The 21,142-nt window shown below is 34.6% G+C and overlaps 1 protein-coding gene across 2 annotated transcripts in view; it reads left to right on the forward strand.

Moving 5' to 3' along the window:
• The window catches only part of wapl (cohesin release factor wings apart-like), a 111,266-nt gene that overhangs the window by 54,113 nt on the left and 36,011 nt on the right, over positions 1-21,142 (forward strand). For both annotated transcript variants that reach the window (XM_075368312.1, XM_075368319.1), the window contains 2 exons: positions 1,634-1,761; positions 12,857-12,977. In XM_075368312.1, coding sequence (XP_075224427.1) covers positions 1,634-1,761; positions 12,857-12,977 — 249 coding nt within the window. The remainder of the gene's footprint in view (positions 1-1,633; positions 1,762-12,856; positions 12,978-21,142) is intronic.

Here is a 21,142-nt window from a genome sequence, read left to right on the forward strand (position 1 = left end):
TTTTTAATCGCTGATTTTTTATTATCAATCTATATTTTAGATTAAATCTTATTTACTAATTGAAATAATTTAGCTGAAACTGGCTCATATTATTGAAAACTGATTACACAAAGAATCAGAGATCAATTTTTATGAATTGCTTTGTAGTAAATTACACATTGTAATGTACTTACTATGCAGAGTAATAATCAGGAGGAAAGGAAAATAATTTGGAAACTGATTCTAGAGCTTGAAATAAGGAAAATAGTTCGTGTAAACTTATATCCAAAAATGTTTTGTTATCGAGTTATGACTAGCAAAAGATTTTTCCCGGATTTCAGATACTGTGATCAAATGAGGTCTTGCTGAAATTTTTAAGAATTGACAAAAATGTCAATATATTTTTGACAATAGTTTTTAAATTAATTTTAAAGCATACAGTTAGTGTTGCTAATCTAATCTTTCAAATGTTTATAATTATTGTTTTAAAAACAGCTGTTTTTAATTTTAACCGATTCATAACATTTTCTGTTAAGTTTTCCTATTTTGTTTTTAATAATAAAAGATGGTTTTTTTTTATTTATAGACTTCATTACATTAGTTTTCTCAGAATTACATCCTCTCAAGTTTTGATAATAAAATTATTGTTAAATTTTTTAAAAAAATTGTTTTTCATCACTGAATTTTTCTGTTTTATGTTAGTTATCATGAAAAATACAGGGCATTAAATACTGGTGGTCAAACTGGCTAGCGAAAAATTTATCTCATATTTTAATATGAGAGAAATTTTTCGCTGGCTGTAAGTCAATAATAAACCATTTTTGGACTATATATATATATATATATATATATATATATATGAACCTATTTTTCTTATTTAAAGCTCTAGAATCAGTTGTCAGATTATTTCAGTTTTTCCCTGAATCACCTATATAGCAGTTAATTCAATCTTTTTTTAAATCATTAATATTAAACTAAAACCAGTTACCATATAGTTCACTGTACTTATGCAGGTTGCTTGTGTCCCTCCCTTTACATAACCTCTTTTTTAAGATTACATTGCTTCTTTTCCTAATAGGTAGCCATTCCTAAGTGGTCAACCATTGTTGTGACTCTATCTTAAAAGTTGTGATTGCAGTAGTGACAGATTGTGTAATTGCTTTCTTTTTAACTTTGTTTTTTATATTAAATATTAAGAGTATAAATCAACAGTAATACGGGTTTGTTTCTAGACCAGGTTAAAAATTAATTTTTTTCACTTCCAAAATCTATTACATTTTTTCAATTTTCTGAAGATAAAATAATAGTGAGTGCATAGTTTTAGTTCGCTTAGAGTGTTATGCCAAAACATTTTTCTTTAACTTTACACTCATCCCAAGTTTAATTATAAAACTAACTTAAAAATTAGATTCTTCAATTTCTCAGCATTTGAGCATATTACTTTCATGTCATATGCCATTAAAGTTTTAATATTTACTTTATATAACTTTTTTCAAATTTTTATAACCTCCTTGAGTTGTATTTATCAGGATTCTACTGTGATTTTATTTCAAAACAACATTAGGTGCAATTATTTTTTACATAATAAACAATATTATCATAGTTATTTTTGATTTTCTAATATTTATATTCCATACTTGTGTTTTTTTTTTAGTTCTATACAGTCGTGAGAAATGTGAAGAAAGCTCATCAGATTCAAGAGTCAGGAGAATTTCAAGAATTTAACGATGACGTTGAATATATACTTGATGCTCTACAAGATAATAATCCAATAGGGACCAGGTAAATTTTATTTTAAAAAATTAATAAAGATAAAGAAATTATAATTGTTTAGCAAAGCAAAAATATTACTGTTGATGATATAACAACATTATCTAATGCTAACAAAGTGTTGGGTCTTAATGTTATTGATGTGTGATAATAATTTTTGTTTATGTAAAAATGCTGATGATGGATGTAGTTGCTTCAATAGAGTAAAAGAAGTAACAAATCAAAATTTTAGATGACCTACAGAAAAATGCCTCGATGGGGAGTCTTATTCTTTAAGACTTTGGGGGATGACATCCCCTTGGGCCTAACCTCTGCAGCCTTTCTTCCCACTACACGCAGGGCTTCAGAACACTTCACACTATACAAATTACATCATATACGCTTACTCAACTATGCAACAACATCCATCTTTCATTTCTGTTAAAAAGAGTGGCCAACCAGGCCAAAAAACCGGAGTTCTTGTTTGTCTTGTTTGATCGATAGATCGATTAAGACAAGTTCTGGCTTGAAAAAGGACTTCCAGGCTGCCCTTCATGACAACCGGAAGGGCCTGCGTATTAGTGATATAAAAGAGACCAGCAAGGGTCTAGTTGTGGTAGCCAACAACAAGGAGACAGTCTAGGTCATCAAGGACTCTCCTGCAGTGCAGAAGCTTGAGGTCAAGGTAGACTCCAAGCTAGGTCGTAGGCCTAGTGTCATAGTCTATGACATTGACCGTGGTCTCTCCGATGAGGAGGTTCTGACCCTGATGAGGATTATCATCGTAAGAAGACTGAGTATTTTCACAAGATTAGGTCTTCTAAGCGTGATTCCTGGTGCTGTTTTGTACAAGAGCAGGGAAACAAAGACCCATGGAGTGTTGTCTATAGAGTACTTGGTCATAAGCGGAAAAAAGACATTCTTCTGTTGGCTTTCTCAACCCAGGATGGAGTTGTTATAGACAAAGATCGTGTTCTCACTCTTCTGATGAATGACCTGCTTCCAGGTGATACTGAGGTTGGTGAAACCTCATATCATTGACTTGTTCGCAGGGAAGTTGTTGGTTTTCACTCTGAGATTACTGAGGCGGAAGTTCGCCAAGTAATTTGCAGCCTGGCTAGGAATAAAACCCCTTGATATGATGGTATCACAGTAGAACTCCTTGTTCACACATTGACAGTGATTCTTGGTTTTTAATAGGATACTTTTTGCTGGATATTTCCCAGCATGTTGGAAACATGGTTTGTTGAAATTGCTGTTCAAAGGTAGCGACAAGAATCCCACTGTAAGTTCTTCTTACTGTTCTCTGATGCTCTTGCCTGTAGTAGGTAAGGTTTTCGATAAGGTCTTGTACCTCCACATTAATTGTAGGTTGACTTCTAACCAAATGCTGATGGACGACCAGTATGTTTTTCACCCCGGCAAGGGCACAGAGGACGCAATTCTTAGGGTAATGTAGCTGGCCTTGTCCAGTGATTGCAAATATGTACTTGGCGTCTTTTTGGACATATCCGGAGCCTTCAATAACTTGTGGTGGCCCTCTGCCTTGTTTCAACTTCAGCAGCATGGGTGCACGTTAAATTAAGTTAGAACTCTCTCGAGCTACTTCAGCGACAGAACTGTCGTCCTTCGTTATGGCGGCTTGCAGGTAGGAAAGACCCTGTTAAAAGGTTGTTCGCAGGGCAGTGTTTTAAGTTCACTTGTCTGGGTCGTTGAGTTCAACTCTCTCATGCGGTTGTGGATGCCGAGTGGCTGCCACATCGTTGCTTATGCTGAAGATGGGTTGCTGCTGGTCAAGAGCAACTTACATGCCGAGATAGAGCTCAGAGCAACGCAGGCATGTAGAGTTCTCAGGTTATGGAGTCTTCAGCATAAGATGGTATTCAGTGTGAAAAAACCACTATGATTCTTCTTAAAGGTCATCTAGCTGTGACCTGTCACCCGCAGGTTGTGATTTACGGCCTTCTGATTAGGTATGTTACCATTCAGAAGTATCTGGGTGTTATCCTTGATGAAAGGCTTTAATTCAAGGAGCACCTCCAGTTTCTTCCAAAGAAGGCCAGTGATATCTTCTTTGGTGTCCGTAAAGTCATCCATCCCGATTGGGGGTTGAATTATCATACCATGCGTATTCTTTACAAAGGTGTCTGTGAGGCCATAATGTTGTATGCTGCACTCATCTGGGCTCATCGTTTGCAATTCCAATGTTATAGGAACATTCTTTTGTGAGCCCAGCATCTTCTAGTGTTAGCTACAGAACTGTCTCGAGAGAGGCAGTCTTTGTGATTGCTGGTATTAAACCCATTGACATTCTAGCTACGAAACGTAGCAAGTGGTACATTTCTAAGAAAAAAGGCCTTCCTACTTCTGGGCATATGCGAAAAATTGAAGACCAAGGTCTTCAATTTTTGGTTGACACTCTTGACACTCTTTGGTTGCAAAGACACTCTTGACACTCTTGGCAAGTTAGGTGGAACGATTCTTCTACTGGTCAATATATGCTGGTATCTTTCCAAATGTTAGGGAGCTGCCAGCAATTAGTTGGGTATCCCCCAATCATTATACAACTAAATTCTTTTAGTATGGGACATGGTATCTTTAGGAATCGTTTGGTTTGGTTGACTCCGCCTTGTGTCCGGACTGTAGGATCAATGACACTGTGGGCTATGTCCTTTATGAGGCCCCCCTGGTATGAGGCTGAATGTACCAGAGTTGTTAGGGAATTCGAAAGAGTGGTCTCCTTTGATCTGTGTGTCAACTGGAAGACTCGCAGAGAATGGACTATTATGGCTGGCTTCCTTTGATTCCTCGCCCTGAGATGGATGGCTGAAGGGGTATAGTAGAATAGTACCTCGGGTGACTAGGGACCACCTGGGCAGTTGATTGGCCAGAGGTAGATGTATTGACATTAAGCCACGGTTAGATAGAATTGTGGTGATTATTTTAATGTTAGCAATCAGCGGAACAGCAACTGCACTGCCAAGGGTATGAGTTACCATGCAGCCATGAGGTGTAGCGCTGGTTTGACAAGGGCAGTTTGAACGAACACACGACACTGTCAGCAAGACAGCCATGAGGCAGCATGCACCCATGCAGCCGTGAGGTGTAGCAGCATCTCGACGATGGTTGAAGAAAGTAAATGTCACGCACGACTTTCTGATGGAGCTGAGTTGGAGTAGGAGGTCTGTCTGCCTCTCCCTTGTAGACCAGACCGAAGTCTGTTGGTTAACCTAAAGTCAGGAGTATGAACTGAAGTAGAGTTCACTAAGGGAACTAGGACTAAATTCCATTGTTGCGAACAACATTTTTGGTGGTATGTTGTTGTTAATTTGCCTCTAATTTCGAGACATTTACTAGAAATTTGCACAATAAAAGTAGAACTAGGTGCACAGTTTGTGCTTCCGCGAGCTCGGTTAGCTAGTTCACCCTCTGAACTAAGGTTTTAACTATGTTTTAAAAATCAGGTATCATAAGTTTATGATATAAATGTCTACCAAAGATTTACATTAGTGGCATCCCAATGAGCCCTGGCTTATTACTATGAGATGTAACAATTAGAGGGCGAAAGACAACTCCTGTTACAGCCCATCATGGTTATGAACAGGAGGGGGTTTTGGCGACTGGAAGCGTCACAAGGCCGGTGTCTCCCCCTACGGGATTGGGATGCTAAAGAGTAGGTTTGTGCACATTGCAGCTCTACAGGACATGATAGTAAATGCACAGAAAGTGGAAAGTGTAACAAAAACAGTAAGTGCTCACATTCGGCAAGATCTCGAGAATGCCCTATTTATAAGAAGGAGCAAGCTACATTAAAGATTTGTATTGAATAAAAAGTATCCTTTCCATCAGGATATATAAAAAATCCTTCAACATGAGGAACTCAATACAGCCTGGCGTTAGTTTTGTACAAGCTCGCTCCAACAAAGTATGGGAAGAAAACAAATGTACATTGTGCAAGGAACTGATCCAGTTGGCCCAAGCTTTATCAGACCAGGTAAAAGCCCTCACTTCTATTGCTTCGTTGGTGCAGGCAAGAAGAAAGGTATTTTTGGTGGAAAGGCTTAGAGTGGTTCAACAAAAACCACTCCAGTTGCTACACCATCCAATAAAAATTCCACTGCAGTACACCACTAACATCCCAATGAAAGAATCTAAAAAAAATTGTTGCCTGGTATAGCATCTTGGCCTCCCAGTCTTCCAAGTCACCATCACAATCTTGTGGTCTCTTTGAGAATATGGAGGCAGATGAAATGTCTGAAGAAGCACAGCACTTCCTAAAAATTATAATGAGCAAAAAAACAAACCGGGTATTATTTATCAAATAATATGCATGCAGTTTTTTGTTTATAAAAAAATAGAGTATTTATGGTTACAAATATTATTCATTGGATTTTTTGCGGTTTCCATTCTCACCATGAGGATATTGAAATTCTAATAAAGGAAGAAAATCCTTTAGTACTGCATCTGCAGGAGACTTACCTCCATCCCCAGGATGATGTGTCTTTTCATGGATGTTTGTGAAAGATATGACCATTAGACTGAGGCTGAGGATAAGAAGGTGTGGCTGTTTTCCTAAGGGAAATCATTATAGTCATCTGTGTCCTGCTAGTGATAAACATCCCTGCAGTCTCCGTGAAAGTATTGGTGCTATTCCAAATTAGTATCTGCAACTTACATATTCCTCCTGATATCAGTGAGGATGATCTGTCCAGTCTGTTTTCCCAAATTCCTACCCCCTGTCTAATAACTGGCAATTTCAGCACACATCACCATTCTTGGGACTCATTGTCATATGCTTCCTGAGGCAATATAGTTTATAAACTGAGGTAGAACTTCGATTTCTGCTTATTGAATGATGGATCATATACATTTATGTCATCATCAAGTACATTTTCGTGCATCGATTTATTCTTATATTCACAATCTAACTTCCACATCTTACCGGTGCGTTTCCAAAAAACTTCTTTGGAAGCAGTCATAGACCAGTTGTAATCTCAGTCAGTGATTGTGATTTGCCTGAGAATCAGCCATGCAAATGGGTAGTTCAGAAAGCAGACTGAATTAGGCACAAGGACTCCTTTGGCCACTATGACAGGAGCAGTAGCATAATCCACCAACTTCCCAAGTTTACACACCAGATTCTCGATAGCGCGATTGACTTCATCCCTTTAACATCTGGAAAGCTGAGGTGGCCTGCTGTTCCTTGGTGGGATGAAGAATGCAAGTGTGCACTAAGAGATCAGCTCAGGGCTTTACAAAATTTCAGTTGACAACCAGTGACTGAATTGCTGTGTTCCTTCTGCAATATGAGAGCTGTTTACCATCAAATGTTTTGGTGTGCTAAATTGATTTCTTGGCTGAATTACGTCAAACCCATTTCTCGAACAACACCAACATAATTTGTATGGAGAAAGGTTTGAACCATGTGAGGATAGCACAGTTGATAGGACTGCAAAGCATTGAAAACCTGTTTCCGCTCTAGTTGATGTATTGACCCCATTTGGAAGGCCATTTAGGGCATTTGCACTTACATCATACTGCCCTGAGTTTGTGAGATATAAGTTGCAGGTAGAAAATATCCTGTTGGTGATAGGAGAGTCGCAAAATGAATTTTGAACAATCATTCAAATCTCTTACAGTGAGCTAAGATATGGCTTGAGTAATTCTCATGACACTTCCACAGAAATGGTAATATCAGACTCAGTTTGTTATCACACCTCCCAGATAGTGCACTACGGCATCTTTTGTGTATCTATAACAAAATTTTCTCTGACCAGGTGTTTCCAGATTCTTGGTCAGAGACACTGGTTATCCCCATACTGAAACCTGGTTAGAATAAATCATGCCTTGATCAGTACACTGTGCAAGGTGATGGAACAAATGGTAAACTGTTGTCTAGTGTGGTACCTTGAGAGAAACTCCCCTAGGGCATTTTCATATACATCATACTGCCCTGAGTTTGTGAGATATAAGTTGCAGGTAGAAAATATCCTGTTGGTGATAGGAGAGTCGCAAAATGAATTTTGAACAATCATTCAAATCTCTTACAGTGAGCTAAGATATGGCTTGAGTAATTCTCATGACACTTCCACAGAAATGGTAATATCAGACTCAGTTTGTTATCACACCTCCCAGATAGTGCACTACAGCATCTTTTGTGTATCTATAACAAAATTTTCTCTGACCAGGTGTTTCCAGATTCTTGGTCAGAGACACTGGTTATCCCCATACTGAAACCTGGTTAGAATAAATCATGCCTTGATCAGTACACTGTGCAAGGTGATGGAACAAATGGTAAACTGTTGTCTAGTGTGGTACCTTGAGAGAAACTCCCCTGATTGCTTCAGAAGAATGCGGTTTCTACCAAGGCAGATGATCTGTTGATCACATAGTTGCACTTGGAAGCGGCTACTCAAAACACCTTCTTACTTTGCCAACACCTGGTGGCTGTATTTTTGCAGAAGGCATACGACACCGCATGGAGCAGATGAATCCTATATACACTCATTGAATGGGGTGTACAAGGTAATCTCCTCTCATTTATCAGGGGTTTCCTCAGTAGTCAGTCCTTCCGAGTTGGAACAACGGTATCTGAAAGTTTCACACCGGAAAACAGAGTACTTCATGGAAGTGTCCTTAGTGTTACTTTGTTTGCCATAGTCATCAATAGTATAAAAAATTGCATGCGAAAACCAGGCATATGTTCTTTATTTGTAGATGATTTTTCATTTTACATAGCATGTAGAACATTAGCTACATGTGAAAGCCTGGTATAAAACTCTACAACCTGCGTAGAATCGTGGTGTAAATCTACTGGATTCACATTTTCCCAAGAAAAACAAAGTGCATTTGTTTTTCCCAGTTGAAGGAACATGTTGATTCTCAACTGTATTTAATGGTGAACCAATTGAAGCAGTCACGTGGGTCAGGTTTCTAGGTATATCTTTTGACCAACGATTAACATGGGTAATAACACATTAGAAGGAGCTGAAGGTAAAATGTCTAAAAATGTTAGACATATTGAGAGTTCTGTCTAATACCCGTTGGGGAGCTGATCGTGTGTGCATGTTGTGCTTCTACCAAGCTGTGGTCCATTCCCGCTTGGACTGCTGCTTAGCTTATTTGTCAGCGCTTATTTGCCACTGCACTAAAAATGCTCAGTGCAGTCTATCATTCATTCATCTGTCTTGCCACAGATGCTTTTCGCTCAAGCCCCATGGTAGGTCTGCTGGTGAACAGTGGTGAGTAATTTTTTTGTAATAGGTGGAAGCAAATGATATGCTTCTATGTGGCTCAGATTAAAGCTCAGCCAACTCGCCCAATGTTTGATGTGGTATTCTTGATCCAGCATGTTAATCAATACAGCCGAGATCTACTGCTCCGCTAGGCATAAGAGCTCAGCACCCTTTCTCAGCTTTAAGTATACAATTACTTCCAATCCATACTGTTGCTCCATGTTATTACCCTCCTTGGCAGCCCTGTCTTGTTAATTACTATTTTGATATTTGTCATTATAATAAAAAGAATAAAAATCCGCTTACGTTACAAAACTAGTTTTGTAATATTATAAATAGCATGAAACCTGATGTTACAGTTTATATGGACGGCTCTAGAAGCGTTAAGGTTGTGGCTTAGTTGGTTGGCTAGCGTATGTTGGTTGTGGCTTTGTTGTACAGAACATACATATTTGACCTTCCCAATATCACCAGTATTTTCATTGCAGAACTGTATGCAATTAAGAAGGCCATACATATAATTAGCCCAAAATATCAACATGTTCTTGTTTGCTCAGATTCCATGCATGCCTTACAGGCGATTAATGACGTATACTGTAGATATCCTGTTGTCTATGAGATTCATTGTGTCATTTAGCAAATGACTAGACATGTACAACTGTGAGTTTCAGCTGGATCCCCAGCCGTACAGGAATTTCAGCCAATGAGCGTGCTGATAGTGCAGCAAAGGAGGCTTATCTCCAGCCTCCTTCCACCGATCATGTTGCTTCTAATGATCTTGTCTGTTATCTGAAGAGGGTGGTTCATGTTGAGAGGCAAAGTGAATGGAATGCTACCGTGAACAACAAATTTCGCCCAATTAAGAATACTGTTTCACCATGGATATCTGATGACTTAAGCAGATGCACCAGTTTGTGCTCACTGCGACTGGCAACTGACAGTGCGCACCACATCCTTATTGATTGTATCTGTTATGTAGCATTACATTGAAAGTTCAAGCTGGGGGCTAACATTTAAACTATTCTAAGGGATGATGAAACAAAGTTATATGTTTTACAATTCCTTAGGGCTGTCTGTTTATATTCAAATATTTCAATTACTGCGTTTCAGCTATTTATCCCATTTGCCATAAAGTAGACAGTAATTTTATTTTCTCACTCAAATATATATCGTGATATATCTTTGTGTTTTTATTTTTATCTTAGCTATGCTACAGGGTTTTTTTCCATTTTAAGTTGTATTTTAATTGTTTCGAATGACGTTTTTGTTTTTAATTGATTTTTTTTTTTAAACACGTACATCGTGTTTGGGCAATGATAATCCCAAAGCATTTTTTTCACCCAGATAAAACAAAAAAAAAAAAATTCAGTAAAATGTTGAAGTTCCAAGCTCAGTATTAATATAAGGAAAACAGTATGTTTACAAGGGAAAGATCCAGATTGGGTTTAGCGCCTTTTAGACATGTGTAGAAATGGATTTGTACAGGTCAGTAATATTCCCTATATTTCTAAATGGAGCTGAGGCATGGATTGTGAGAAAAGTACATTCTTTTATGTACAAATGTAAGTGAATAAGTGGTGTTCTCAAATGAAACGAATTAAGAGATTGAGATATATAAGAAATTGATTAATGGAAATCAAGAAAAAACAAATATATGAGGTCTGTTCAGAAACAACCAAACTTTATATTTTTAATCTTTATTATTAATTTTACAGATTAATGGTGCTTGTTCCCTTCAAAAACTCTTCCCTATTCACACACTTTTCCCAGCAGTGTTTCCACTTTGCAAAGCAGTCCTGGATAGCTTCATTTGAAATAGCCTTTAAGTTTAAGGTCTATGATGAATTTGTTTTAATGTCATCATTAGTCTCAAAACGGTGTCCTTTCATCACTGATTTTAATTTTGGAAATAAGAAAAAATCACAAGAAGCGAGGTCTAGCGAGCAGGGAGGCTGAGAGGGGGCAGTCATCTGATTTTTGGCACAAAGCTGGGTGTGCGAGTGCATTGTCGTGGTGAAGGACCATGAGTTGTCCCTTTTTGCAGATTTTTCCACATAACCGTTGTTAAATGCCTTGATAGCATGCTCGGTTCAGTGTTTCACCTTGAGCTAAGAATTCAAAATGAAAAATTTCATTAAAAAAAAAAAGCGAAGAGCACTTTGATATTGAATCAAGACTGATGTGCTTACTTGGAGCATGAAGATCCTTTGCCAATCCATCGTAATGATTGAATGTTTTTCTCAATGTCATAGCCATAATCCCAGCTTTCATCTCCAATTATGATACTTTGCATGAATGTTTTGTTGTCATTGGCTTGTTCAAAAAGTTGCTGACAAATGTCCACTCGATGTTCTTTCTACTGTTCATTCATCAAACAAGGAACAAACTTTGCTACAACTCAATGCATGTTCAATTTTTCAGTCAAAATGTCATGGCATTATTTATTTGAGATGCTAACCTCTTCTGCAAGTTCTTTGACAGTCAATCGGCGATTTGCACATACCAGACCACTGATTTTCTGAACATGGGTGTCACCAATTGAAGTTGAAGGCCTTCCTGGTCGAGGGTTATCTTCAATTGACTGACGACTGCTTTTAAATTGTGAAAGCCATTTGTAACATTGCGTATGACCCAGAGCATCTTCCCATAAGCTTTTTTCCAAAGTTGAAATGTTTCTGTGAAAGTTTTCCTCAGTTTCATGCAAAACTTTATATTGCATTGTTGCTCATGAAAATCACACATTACAAAAATCGCTACTAAAACTTAAACACGTTGCACTCAGATAACAATAACACGAAAACTAAACGAGATATCAACAATCCAAGATATGTGGTTACAGAGAAGGTTATGCATAACACAGTGCTAGCAACTGCACATCACTAAATATCTCTATTGGCAAGTAATTAAAAATCTTCAGTTATTCTCTGAACAGACCTCATATATCAACTCATAAAATAGCCAGATGTTGTGCAGAAGATCTGGGATTAAATGAACAGGACATATCTACATCCCTATGCTTTATTTAAGGATAACCAGTTAAATAGTGTACAATGATTAATTTTACGACCTATAACAAGATGGATAGATGAGCTCCATAATAAACATCTTGTGTAAAAGGACAGGACTGCTGGAATGAGTAGACCCAAAACAGGGACAGTTGGAAGAATACTGTGAGACTGACATGTGATCTTCAGGGTCTGTGATGGTATGCAAGAAATGTACATATTTATTAATTATAATACCAGTACCATTTGTTGTTACTTGATATGATTAAAGACTGTGATATATCCCACATAAATAAAATTGATCACTAATCAATAGTTTATAGTGATTCTAAGAAGTAAACAGATTGATTCATATTTAGTGCTTGGCAACTGCAAACACACTCCATTCTATTAAAACATTTAGCGCAATATTATCAAATGTTATTAAAAATGTTCATAACTATAATTCATAATAGGTCTGTTTGATATAAGCATAAATTTTAGTGTAGTTGATGAAAATGTTGGATAATTTGTTTCTTACATTAAACAAAAATAAAACAAAACCATGTCAAGTAATATTAAAATTAAAATTTTATGTAACACTATAACAAATTTATACACGGATTGGAGATTTAGAAACATAATTAATGACATTAACGGTAAAAAAGACATGTTTTAATGTGTATTTAATTGCTTTCTATTTCAGAATAAGTATAACCTAGTCATACTCATGTTGTAGGTTCACTGCTCAGTTTATAAAAAGTTGCAAGAAAATTGTTCCATAATCCAAAAGTTGAAAACTTTTATGTATATAAAACAAATGGCAAAAATTTCTTAGTTTCTCATTTAAAATCAATGCTGTTTAAGTTTTTCACCATTTCTCTTATTCTGTAAATATTTGTGTTTCAGGTGTTTATCTGCAATCACATTAGCTTCTAAATGTATGGCCCCAGCATTTCGTATGCATGTACGTGCACATGGTACTGTTGCCAGATTTTTCCGTGCATTACATGATGCTGCTAAAGACCAGGTAATTTTTTTATTCATTCATTCATCTAGTTTTCTTTACATTTATGTAAATTGTTACAAAAATATTTAATGTTGTTTTTTAAATGTTTTTAATAAATTTGATACTAAACAGAGTTGAATTTTGGTTGGTAAGAATTTTTTTTTATGTTTTTGCCCATGATTGTTAGTTATGAAATTATTTAAAACTATAAATAAATTATTGATATAGCAAACCAAACCAAATTTTTTAAATGAAATTTTTGTCTTCATGACTCTTTTCCACAAACTTCCAATTGCCTTAACACCATCTTCAAAGTTTTAATGTAAATTTAAATACTCTATGTTATTTTCTTGTTTTGTATTATTTACTTTAATTTTAAATGAACCTACATAAGACTTTATTATTAATAATCTTAATTATTCTGTTAGTATTTTTAATTAGTATTATATTTTTATTGTTCATGAAAGTGAGGATCATGAAATATTTTGTTGCAATAAAGGATGGAAAATTATTTTATAAATAAATGTGAACCTTGGATAATTTATTTAAAGTTCACGAGACTAAAAGTTATAATATGGTAAACTCTCTTACAACTGGAAATGTGGGTAGAATATGGGAAAATGTTTAATTTTATATGTAGATATAATCTTATAATTTTTCATTATAAAATTAGTAAATAAATTATTACTATTTAAATTTCATAACAAATCTATGATATACAACTAGATAATTCTTCATACTTAAAGCTAATTGACTAATACCCCTACAAAGATCCTAGTCATTTAACTACATAGAACTCTTCCTTCTGTACATCTTCCTTCTGATTCCAGATAGCATTTAGTATTACATAGTTGTATAATTCATTATTTTACTATATGGTTGACTGCTACAGGATTTGTTGATAATTTTAGTTCTTTTCCTTTTGTCATTAGCGACGATGTTCTAACATTTAATTAGTTGCAATAAGTTACATTTTTCAACGTATTAAGAGCTTTCAGCTTTATTTTGATTGTATTCATGATCTTTTGATTTTTTATCACAGCTGATTTAAAACAAAAAACACAATACTCTGAAAAAGTTAAATCAGTACATAAAAATAAAAACAGCATGTTGAATGACTTCCATCCTGTCAGTTCTTTAGAATTCAGTTTGCTGTCAAATATATTTTCACTAGTTAATTTTCTTATTTGTGGCCTAGTAAATATTCCCTCTTTTAATTTGGCTTCACTTAATTGTGAAAAAACCTCAGACAAATATTTAAAGCCCTCTCCATCTTTATCTAATGCTCTTATAGAATTCTTCATCAGGCCTAGTTTTAGGTAAAGGTGGTAGAATAATACAATCTACTTTGACAAGTGAAATTTGGTAACATTTTCCTTTCCTGGGGTAAACTGATTTCTTTTTGGCCAGACTTTTACTGCATAGTTTTATCTATAGCCCAACTATCCCGCAAACACAAGGAACACGTATATTTTGTAAAGCCACTCTGGAGACCGAAAAAAGCCCTATCACTTTCAGGTCATCAGTGATTCACCATTAGTGTTTATTGCACTTAATAGCTTTTAAAATTTTTGACATACTTTCTTATGTTTCTTTCATTCCTTAAGCATACCAGTATAGAAGAAAACTTATTCGAGTTATGCAACAACACTGTCGTTAAGCTTCTTTTTGATGAGTTTATAAATAAACCCCAATCATGAATAACACATTTAATGTCCAGTTCAGACATTAGCCTTGTAACATCATGGCAGGAACAAATGAAAACCATTTCTCCTAAAGTATTTCAGTAAAATTTTCATTTCAGTTCTATATACTGAAATTTTTTCTGGAATGTAATTAATATATATTGAAGTTGAGGATTCATTGGTTGAGCCTTGTGGGGAATCAAAAATTTCTTTCCAAGAAGTTGGAGCAATTGAGATCGTTAAATCAACACCATGAAGGTCATATCTGAGCAAACTTTTGGGTATGCAGTACTGCTTTTATTGTTTGAATTGAGACAAGTAAAATTTGTTAAGCAAAAATAGTAGTCATCATAGTGGCTAGTAGGCTCTTAACCAAATCATTAGTACACCAAAAGGCAAATGCACTTTTGTTCCTTTTAACCTTTGGGTTAGTTTAACGTAGCACTTGATGCATGCTACATGTGGAGCCCAGAATTTATCTTGCCAAGGGACATTATCTTGCCAAGGGAATTGACTGTCAAGGGACAGTCAAAATAATGTTTGTAAGCAGTTTTCATCAGATTCAATACTGGTTTTCATTAACATTTCATCGTGAATTCTCTGCAAATTTAATGAAAAATATTTGGAGAATTTTTACAAGCCCAATTTTTATTCATTGTAAAATTCAAAATGTGTTAATGAATGAAAGTAAACTGAAATACTACAGAAATACTTTAATTATAAAAATAATTAAGCTATAATTTATAAATACTTAATTACTCAGAATACTTCATAAAATTGTTTCACCATGGGTTGCGTTAAAACACAGCTTGAAAAACACACACAGACAACTTAACAAATCTTGATGTGGAATAAAATAATATCAGAAGTTGTTCTGTCATAAAAATCTTTCACTAAATTTATGGCGTCACTTATGAAACAATCTTTATAATATGTTTATGATAAAACTACTACCACAACTAAAGAGCACAGCAAGTCATACCAAAAGCTGAACTCATACTGAAAAAAATTTCATCATGTTGAATTACTCATTACTTGACTCTTTGACATATCTGTACATGTCTGATTTGACATGAAATGACATCATTCGACTATTACGTATCAAATATAGGTCTATAGCATGCATCACAATATTAATCAGATGTGAATAACCAAACATACAGACATACTAACTTATTTGTATTGATTGTTTCACGAATGATAGAATAAATAAATTTAAGAGGTTGTAACATAAGAACGTTATGTGATGGGTTATTTCGGAATACATATTCAGATTCACCATATAAAATACTACATTGAACACCTACTCCAGTTTCAAATTTTATGTTAACCAGTATAGTCAATTTTGTGATTGACCGACCATACTCAAACCAGGCCTACATCATATGAAGTTATACTTACCCAAAACAGTATGTTAATTTGTATGTAATATAAAATATTCCTGGAAGTCATAAAATTATAAAACCCAATTCATCAATTAAATTATTTATTATTTTTCTTATTCTTGGTTTTCCGATTACAAGAAGATCCATCTATAAGAAATTGTACAATGATTTTTTGTGATTGAGTGATTTGAAGACACCAAAATAGTACGAGGTCTATAAATAAAGTAATGAGACTAGTTTTTTTTTGGCAGCCAAAGTGGCAACACTGTAAAGTTACTAATAAATATATGGCTATATAAACAGCTGCTTTACATTAGGTATTAATTTTTTTAGTCTATTGTTGCCAAGTGATCTCACTTGGTAAACTAACTTTTTGTGAAACGAGTTTTAGTTGTGCGTTATAAAAATGAGTGATACTAATTATTAGCAACATTGTGCAATCAAGTTTCATGTTAAGACTCGATGAGAATGCTACTGAAACTTTTTCAAAATTGAAAAGGGTGTATGGAGATGACGATCTGTTATGAGCCCAAGTTTTTAGGTGGTTTAAAGCATTTTCAGATGGCCAGGAATCAGTTGCAGATGATCCACGCTCAGGAAGACCATTAACGTCAGAAAGTGACGACGGTGTTGAGCGAATCAGAGACTTGATACGGTAAGACCAGCGATTAACTGTCAGAATGATTGTAGAACAATTGAATTTGAACTACAGAAAAGATATTCTTGAAAGACTGCAGAAAAGAGTTGCCCGTGTGAGACCAACCATCAAAAACAACTGGATGCTGCATCATGACAATGCACCTTGTCACACTGCACTCTCAATTAATAAGGTTTTGGCAAAGAAAAACATTCCTGTAGTTCCTCAATCACCTTATTCACCTGACTTGAGTTCTTGCGACATTTTCCTGTTCCCAACTTTAAAAAACACCACAAAGTACACCATTTTGGAACTATAGAAAACAAAAAAAAAGTAACTGACTATCTGAAGGATATTCTGGTTTCTTAGTTCCAACACTGCCATGAAGAGTGGGAAAATCATTTGAAGTGTTGCATGGCTTCCCAAGGGAACTATTTTGAGATGATAAGAGTCTATATATAATTGGATTGTAAATAAAACGTTTTTCTGAATCATCTCATTACTTTCTTTACAGATCTCCTAAACTAAATGATTCACTCTAGTCGAATATTAAATTCGTCTTTTTAATTTCTGGAATTGGAAAATTGTTTGCATACTTCTAACAAATTTATGATCCATTTAACTATTTATTGAGTATAATTTGTTGTCAGTCACATTTCCTCTAGTTTTTCATAGTGTAAACCCAAAGAACTGCATTAACTGAATTACTTGCTCAAAATGGTCTTCCCAGTCTTTATCAAAATATTTAATGCAGAAAACATTTTTCCATCAGAGTCTGCATAAAATTTGGATTTTAATTAATTTTAATTACATCAGTTTTTTTTTAGAATTAAATTCTGTCCAAATTTTGTCATAGTCTTTTTTAGTTATTGGTAACAAAGTAAATTTATATTGAACTTTTAAAGAAGCAGCTTATCAAATCAAATGTTTTGGGTTTACATAGTTTCTTCAATTTTTCACATGCGATTATATATAAAACCTTTAATTTTGCTTAATTATATCTGTAGAGTTTTAATATAGCATTATTTGATCTTTAGATCAGAGACCTGGGCGAAATGTTTTATTAGTTAATATTTTGAAATAATGTATTACTTCCTTCCTAAAGAGTGGCAGAAACTTCCTACAGTACTACATACAGAGTATATCACAACGTTCTACTGGAACTTTCATAAGCTGATCTCTTTGTGAAAATAATGGAAAAAGTTAATATAAACATATATCCTAAAATACTACTTTTGTGAGTTACATTTATGAAAGGATTCACTTGAATTTGAGACTTTGGTGAAATGAGGTCACTGTGAAATTTTTAGGATGTTAAGTTCGGTTAGAATTTGTGACATCTTTAGATTTTTGACCCGAATAATCAAATAAAATATGTCCAGAACCACCATATCTGCAGTAGTTTTTTTTAAAAATTCAGGGTGAAAATAATAGTTTCTGATAAAACAACCCTGCTTTTTTGTGTTTGACATACAATAACTTTGTTAAATGGATAATAAACATATAAAATTATTAAACAAAACTTCTACAGAATTTAATTCTAAACAAAATGATGTAAGATAAGTTGAACAAAACAAAGAAAAGTTAGAAAAATTCAAATTTTAATTAGAAATAGTGTACTAGACCAAAGTGCATTATACATAACAGTTTATAGTAAATGTTCAAAAATGAGCCTGTCATTTTTAACACATTTCTTGGCATGCTTCTGTACTGCCTGTGTTGCTCTTTTTAGTTCTTCAGGGCTGTCTTAAGTTGCTCTGCCGCATCCATAATGCAGACAGTTAATTCCTCTTAAGAATGTATTTTTGTTTTGTATAAAATATTTTTCATCTATCCCCAGAAGCAAAAATAACGGTGTTAGATCAGGCAATCTTGGTGGCCAGGAATGTAGACCTTCACGATTGATCCATTTCTCAGGAAAATGGTGATTTAAGAGAGTAGAAACAGCATAATAACAAAAATGGGGAGGCGTGCCATCATGCTGGAAGTGTACTTTGCATCTCAGCGTTAAAGGAACATCTTCAAGCAGCTGCGGAAGTTCTTGAAGAAACTGCAATTAGACCTCGGCATTTAAGCAGCCTGGTAATATGAACGGTCAGCTGATTGTGAAAAAGCCCCACCATACATTGACACTAAATCGGTGTTGAAAATTGCCTTCCACCACTTCACAAGGATTATTTTGCCTGTACTAGTTAAATTAAACAAATTTTTAAACATCAGGATATTTTTTGCAAAAGAATTGCCTTCTGGATCAGAAGAATGTTGTGAGACAAATCATACCAGATTTCTCTCAAAACAAACGTCTACTGATGCCTGGTCTGTGCTGAACTGCTTTGATAATAATTTCATATATAACACCATAATGTTGGACAGATCGTTCATAGCTGGTACGAATACTAGGTAGTGCACCTGTTTCCTAAAGATTGCAAAAGGTTGCGCTGATGGTTTTGGGATCTACACCCTGCAATTCAGAAAACTTATTTCATATTCTACTGCAGCGGCTGCAGCATTACCATTATGTACACACTGAATTAATACCAAATGGTTTATTCCTCTGTTGTAAATAATTACAGCATTACTTCAATGGGAAACTGATCACGTTCAAATTAAAATTCACACAAAACCTTCGCAACAACAGAACCCAGTTCTTAATGTTTCTTACAGAATGTTTTAAACATTAAACCCTAATACAATATTGCACATTGTTGATCACCTGTGGTTATTTTATTGCCAACATTGAAATAGTAATTCTTCAAATAATTAATTATATTTCTGTCATTAATAAAACAATTATCTAAGTAATTTTTATTTTACAATTGTTATGTAATTCTCAGTTTGTATTTAATTTTTTAACAGTAAATTTTGATTTTATAAATGTTTCACATCACCGGAAAAGAATTTGGTTTATGTTTACATAAAATTAGTATTTTTCTGACAATGTAGAGATGTACTGTTTCTAAATAAAATTCAAATTTTTCCAAGTTTTCTTTGTTTATTTCAACTTATCTTACACCATTTTGTTCAGAATTAAACTCTCTACATGTTTTGTTTAAACGTTTTATTACCCATTACATGTTTATTACCAATTTAATAAAGTTATTGTATGTCAAACATAAAAAACAGGGTTTTTTACTCCTATTATTGGTTTTCACCTCAGATTTCTCAAAGAATACTGCAAATATGGTTCTGGAACCTATTTTATTTGGTTTATCATGTTAAAAACCATAAGAAACCACCAATTCTGCTCCTTAATTAACGCTTTAAAAATTTCAGTTCGACCTCATTTCACCATGGTAGCTGAAATCTGAGCAAAATCTTTCATGTAACTGTAACTCACAAACAAAGTTCCAAGGTTATGAAAGTCCCAGGAGAACTTTGTTATACAATCTGCATGTGTATGTATAGGTGTTTCAAAAATGGTAGGCTGGCTATACTTTGTCGGATTCTACTTATAAAACTAAACAAATGATATTCTTAGGAAAAATGGCAATTTATCCTTCGTTCTTCTCATATTTACCATTTTGTTATTTTTATATAAAAATTAATATCTCAAGTTCGAATAGAGGAATCACATTAATATTTGGTAAGTGTAATGGTAATAAAGTTTTAAAATCAGCAAAAAATCAGGACTTAAATACCTTAGCAAATTACAAAATGGCGGCCATGTTTCTTTTTCAATCCATTATATCTCCATAAATATTAGTTTTATCAACATATGTGTAATGCTGAAATATTAAGGCTTTTATTTTGAACAAAATGACTTTTATAAATTGGATAACAAATAGCCAAGTTATGGCAGAAAATTTATGTAATTTTGTGTCCGTTTTCATGTCCTCCACTTATATTCAGTTCGACTAAATGTTAATTGTTTTTATTTGTTGTTTATTCTAGTATTGTAAATTAGTAACAAATTAAGTAATAATTTTCTCACAATAATACACAGAATGTCTGAAAAGTTCCCCAACTAAATTAAATAAAAATACATATTTAAAGATAAACAAATTTACTCACATCAGCTACATAGAACTTTTCTCAGGTTATACACTCATTGCACCACCAGTAGAGCCCATCAAATGCTCTAGAGAAATCACTTTGTGGATCGCCTTCAAACGGCTCAATGCAAACCCTTTGGATGGCCGGAATGTTGTCGAAAAAACAGCCTAAGACATTGATTTGATTTGCAGTGGAACAACGTGTTAAAACTGTTGCCATGTGTGCCAGGGTATTGTCATGCAAGAGAGTTCAACTGCTTGAATCATGGTACTCGGACCAGGTATGACTAATGTGATGCATCAGATATTTCATTGCTTCCAAATAGAATTTAGAATTCATGGTTTGACCAGTTGGGAAAAATTCATTATGAATCAGGCCCTTTGAGTCAAAGAATGCAATCAACATTGTTTTCACCTTTGATTTATGCTGCCTGACTTTCGCAGGTCTTTGTGCTCCAGGACTCAACCAAGCAGCAGATTGTCGCTT

Source organism: Lycorma delicatula, chromosome 1 (assembly GCF_047948215.1).
Source record: "Lycorma delicatula isolate Av1 chromosome 1, ASM4794821v1, whole genome shotgun sequence".
Lineage (NCBI taxonomy): Eukaryota > Metazoa > Arthropoda > Insecta > Hemiptera > Fulgoridae > Lycorma > Lycorma delicatula.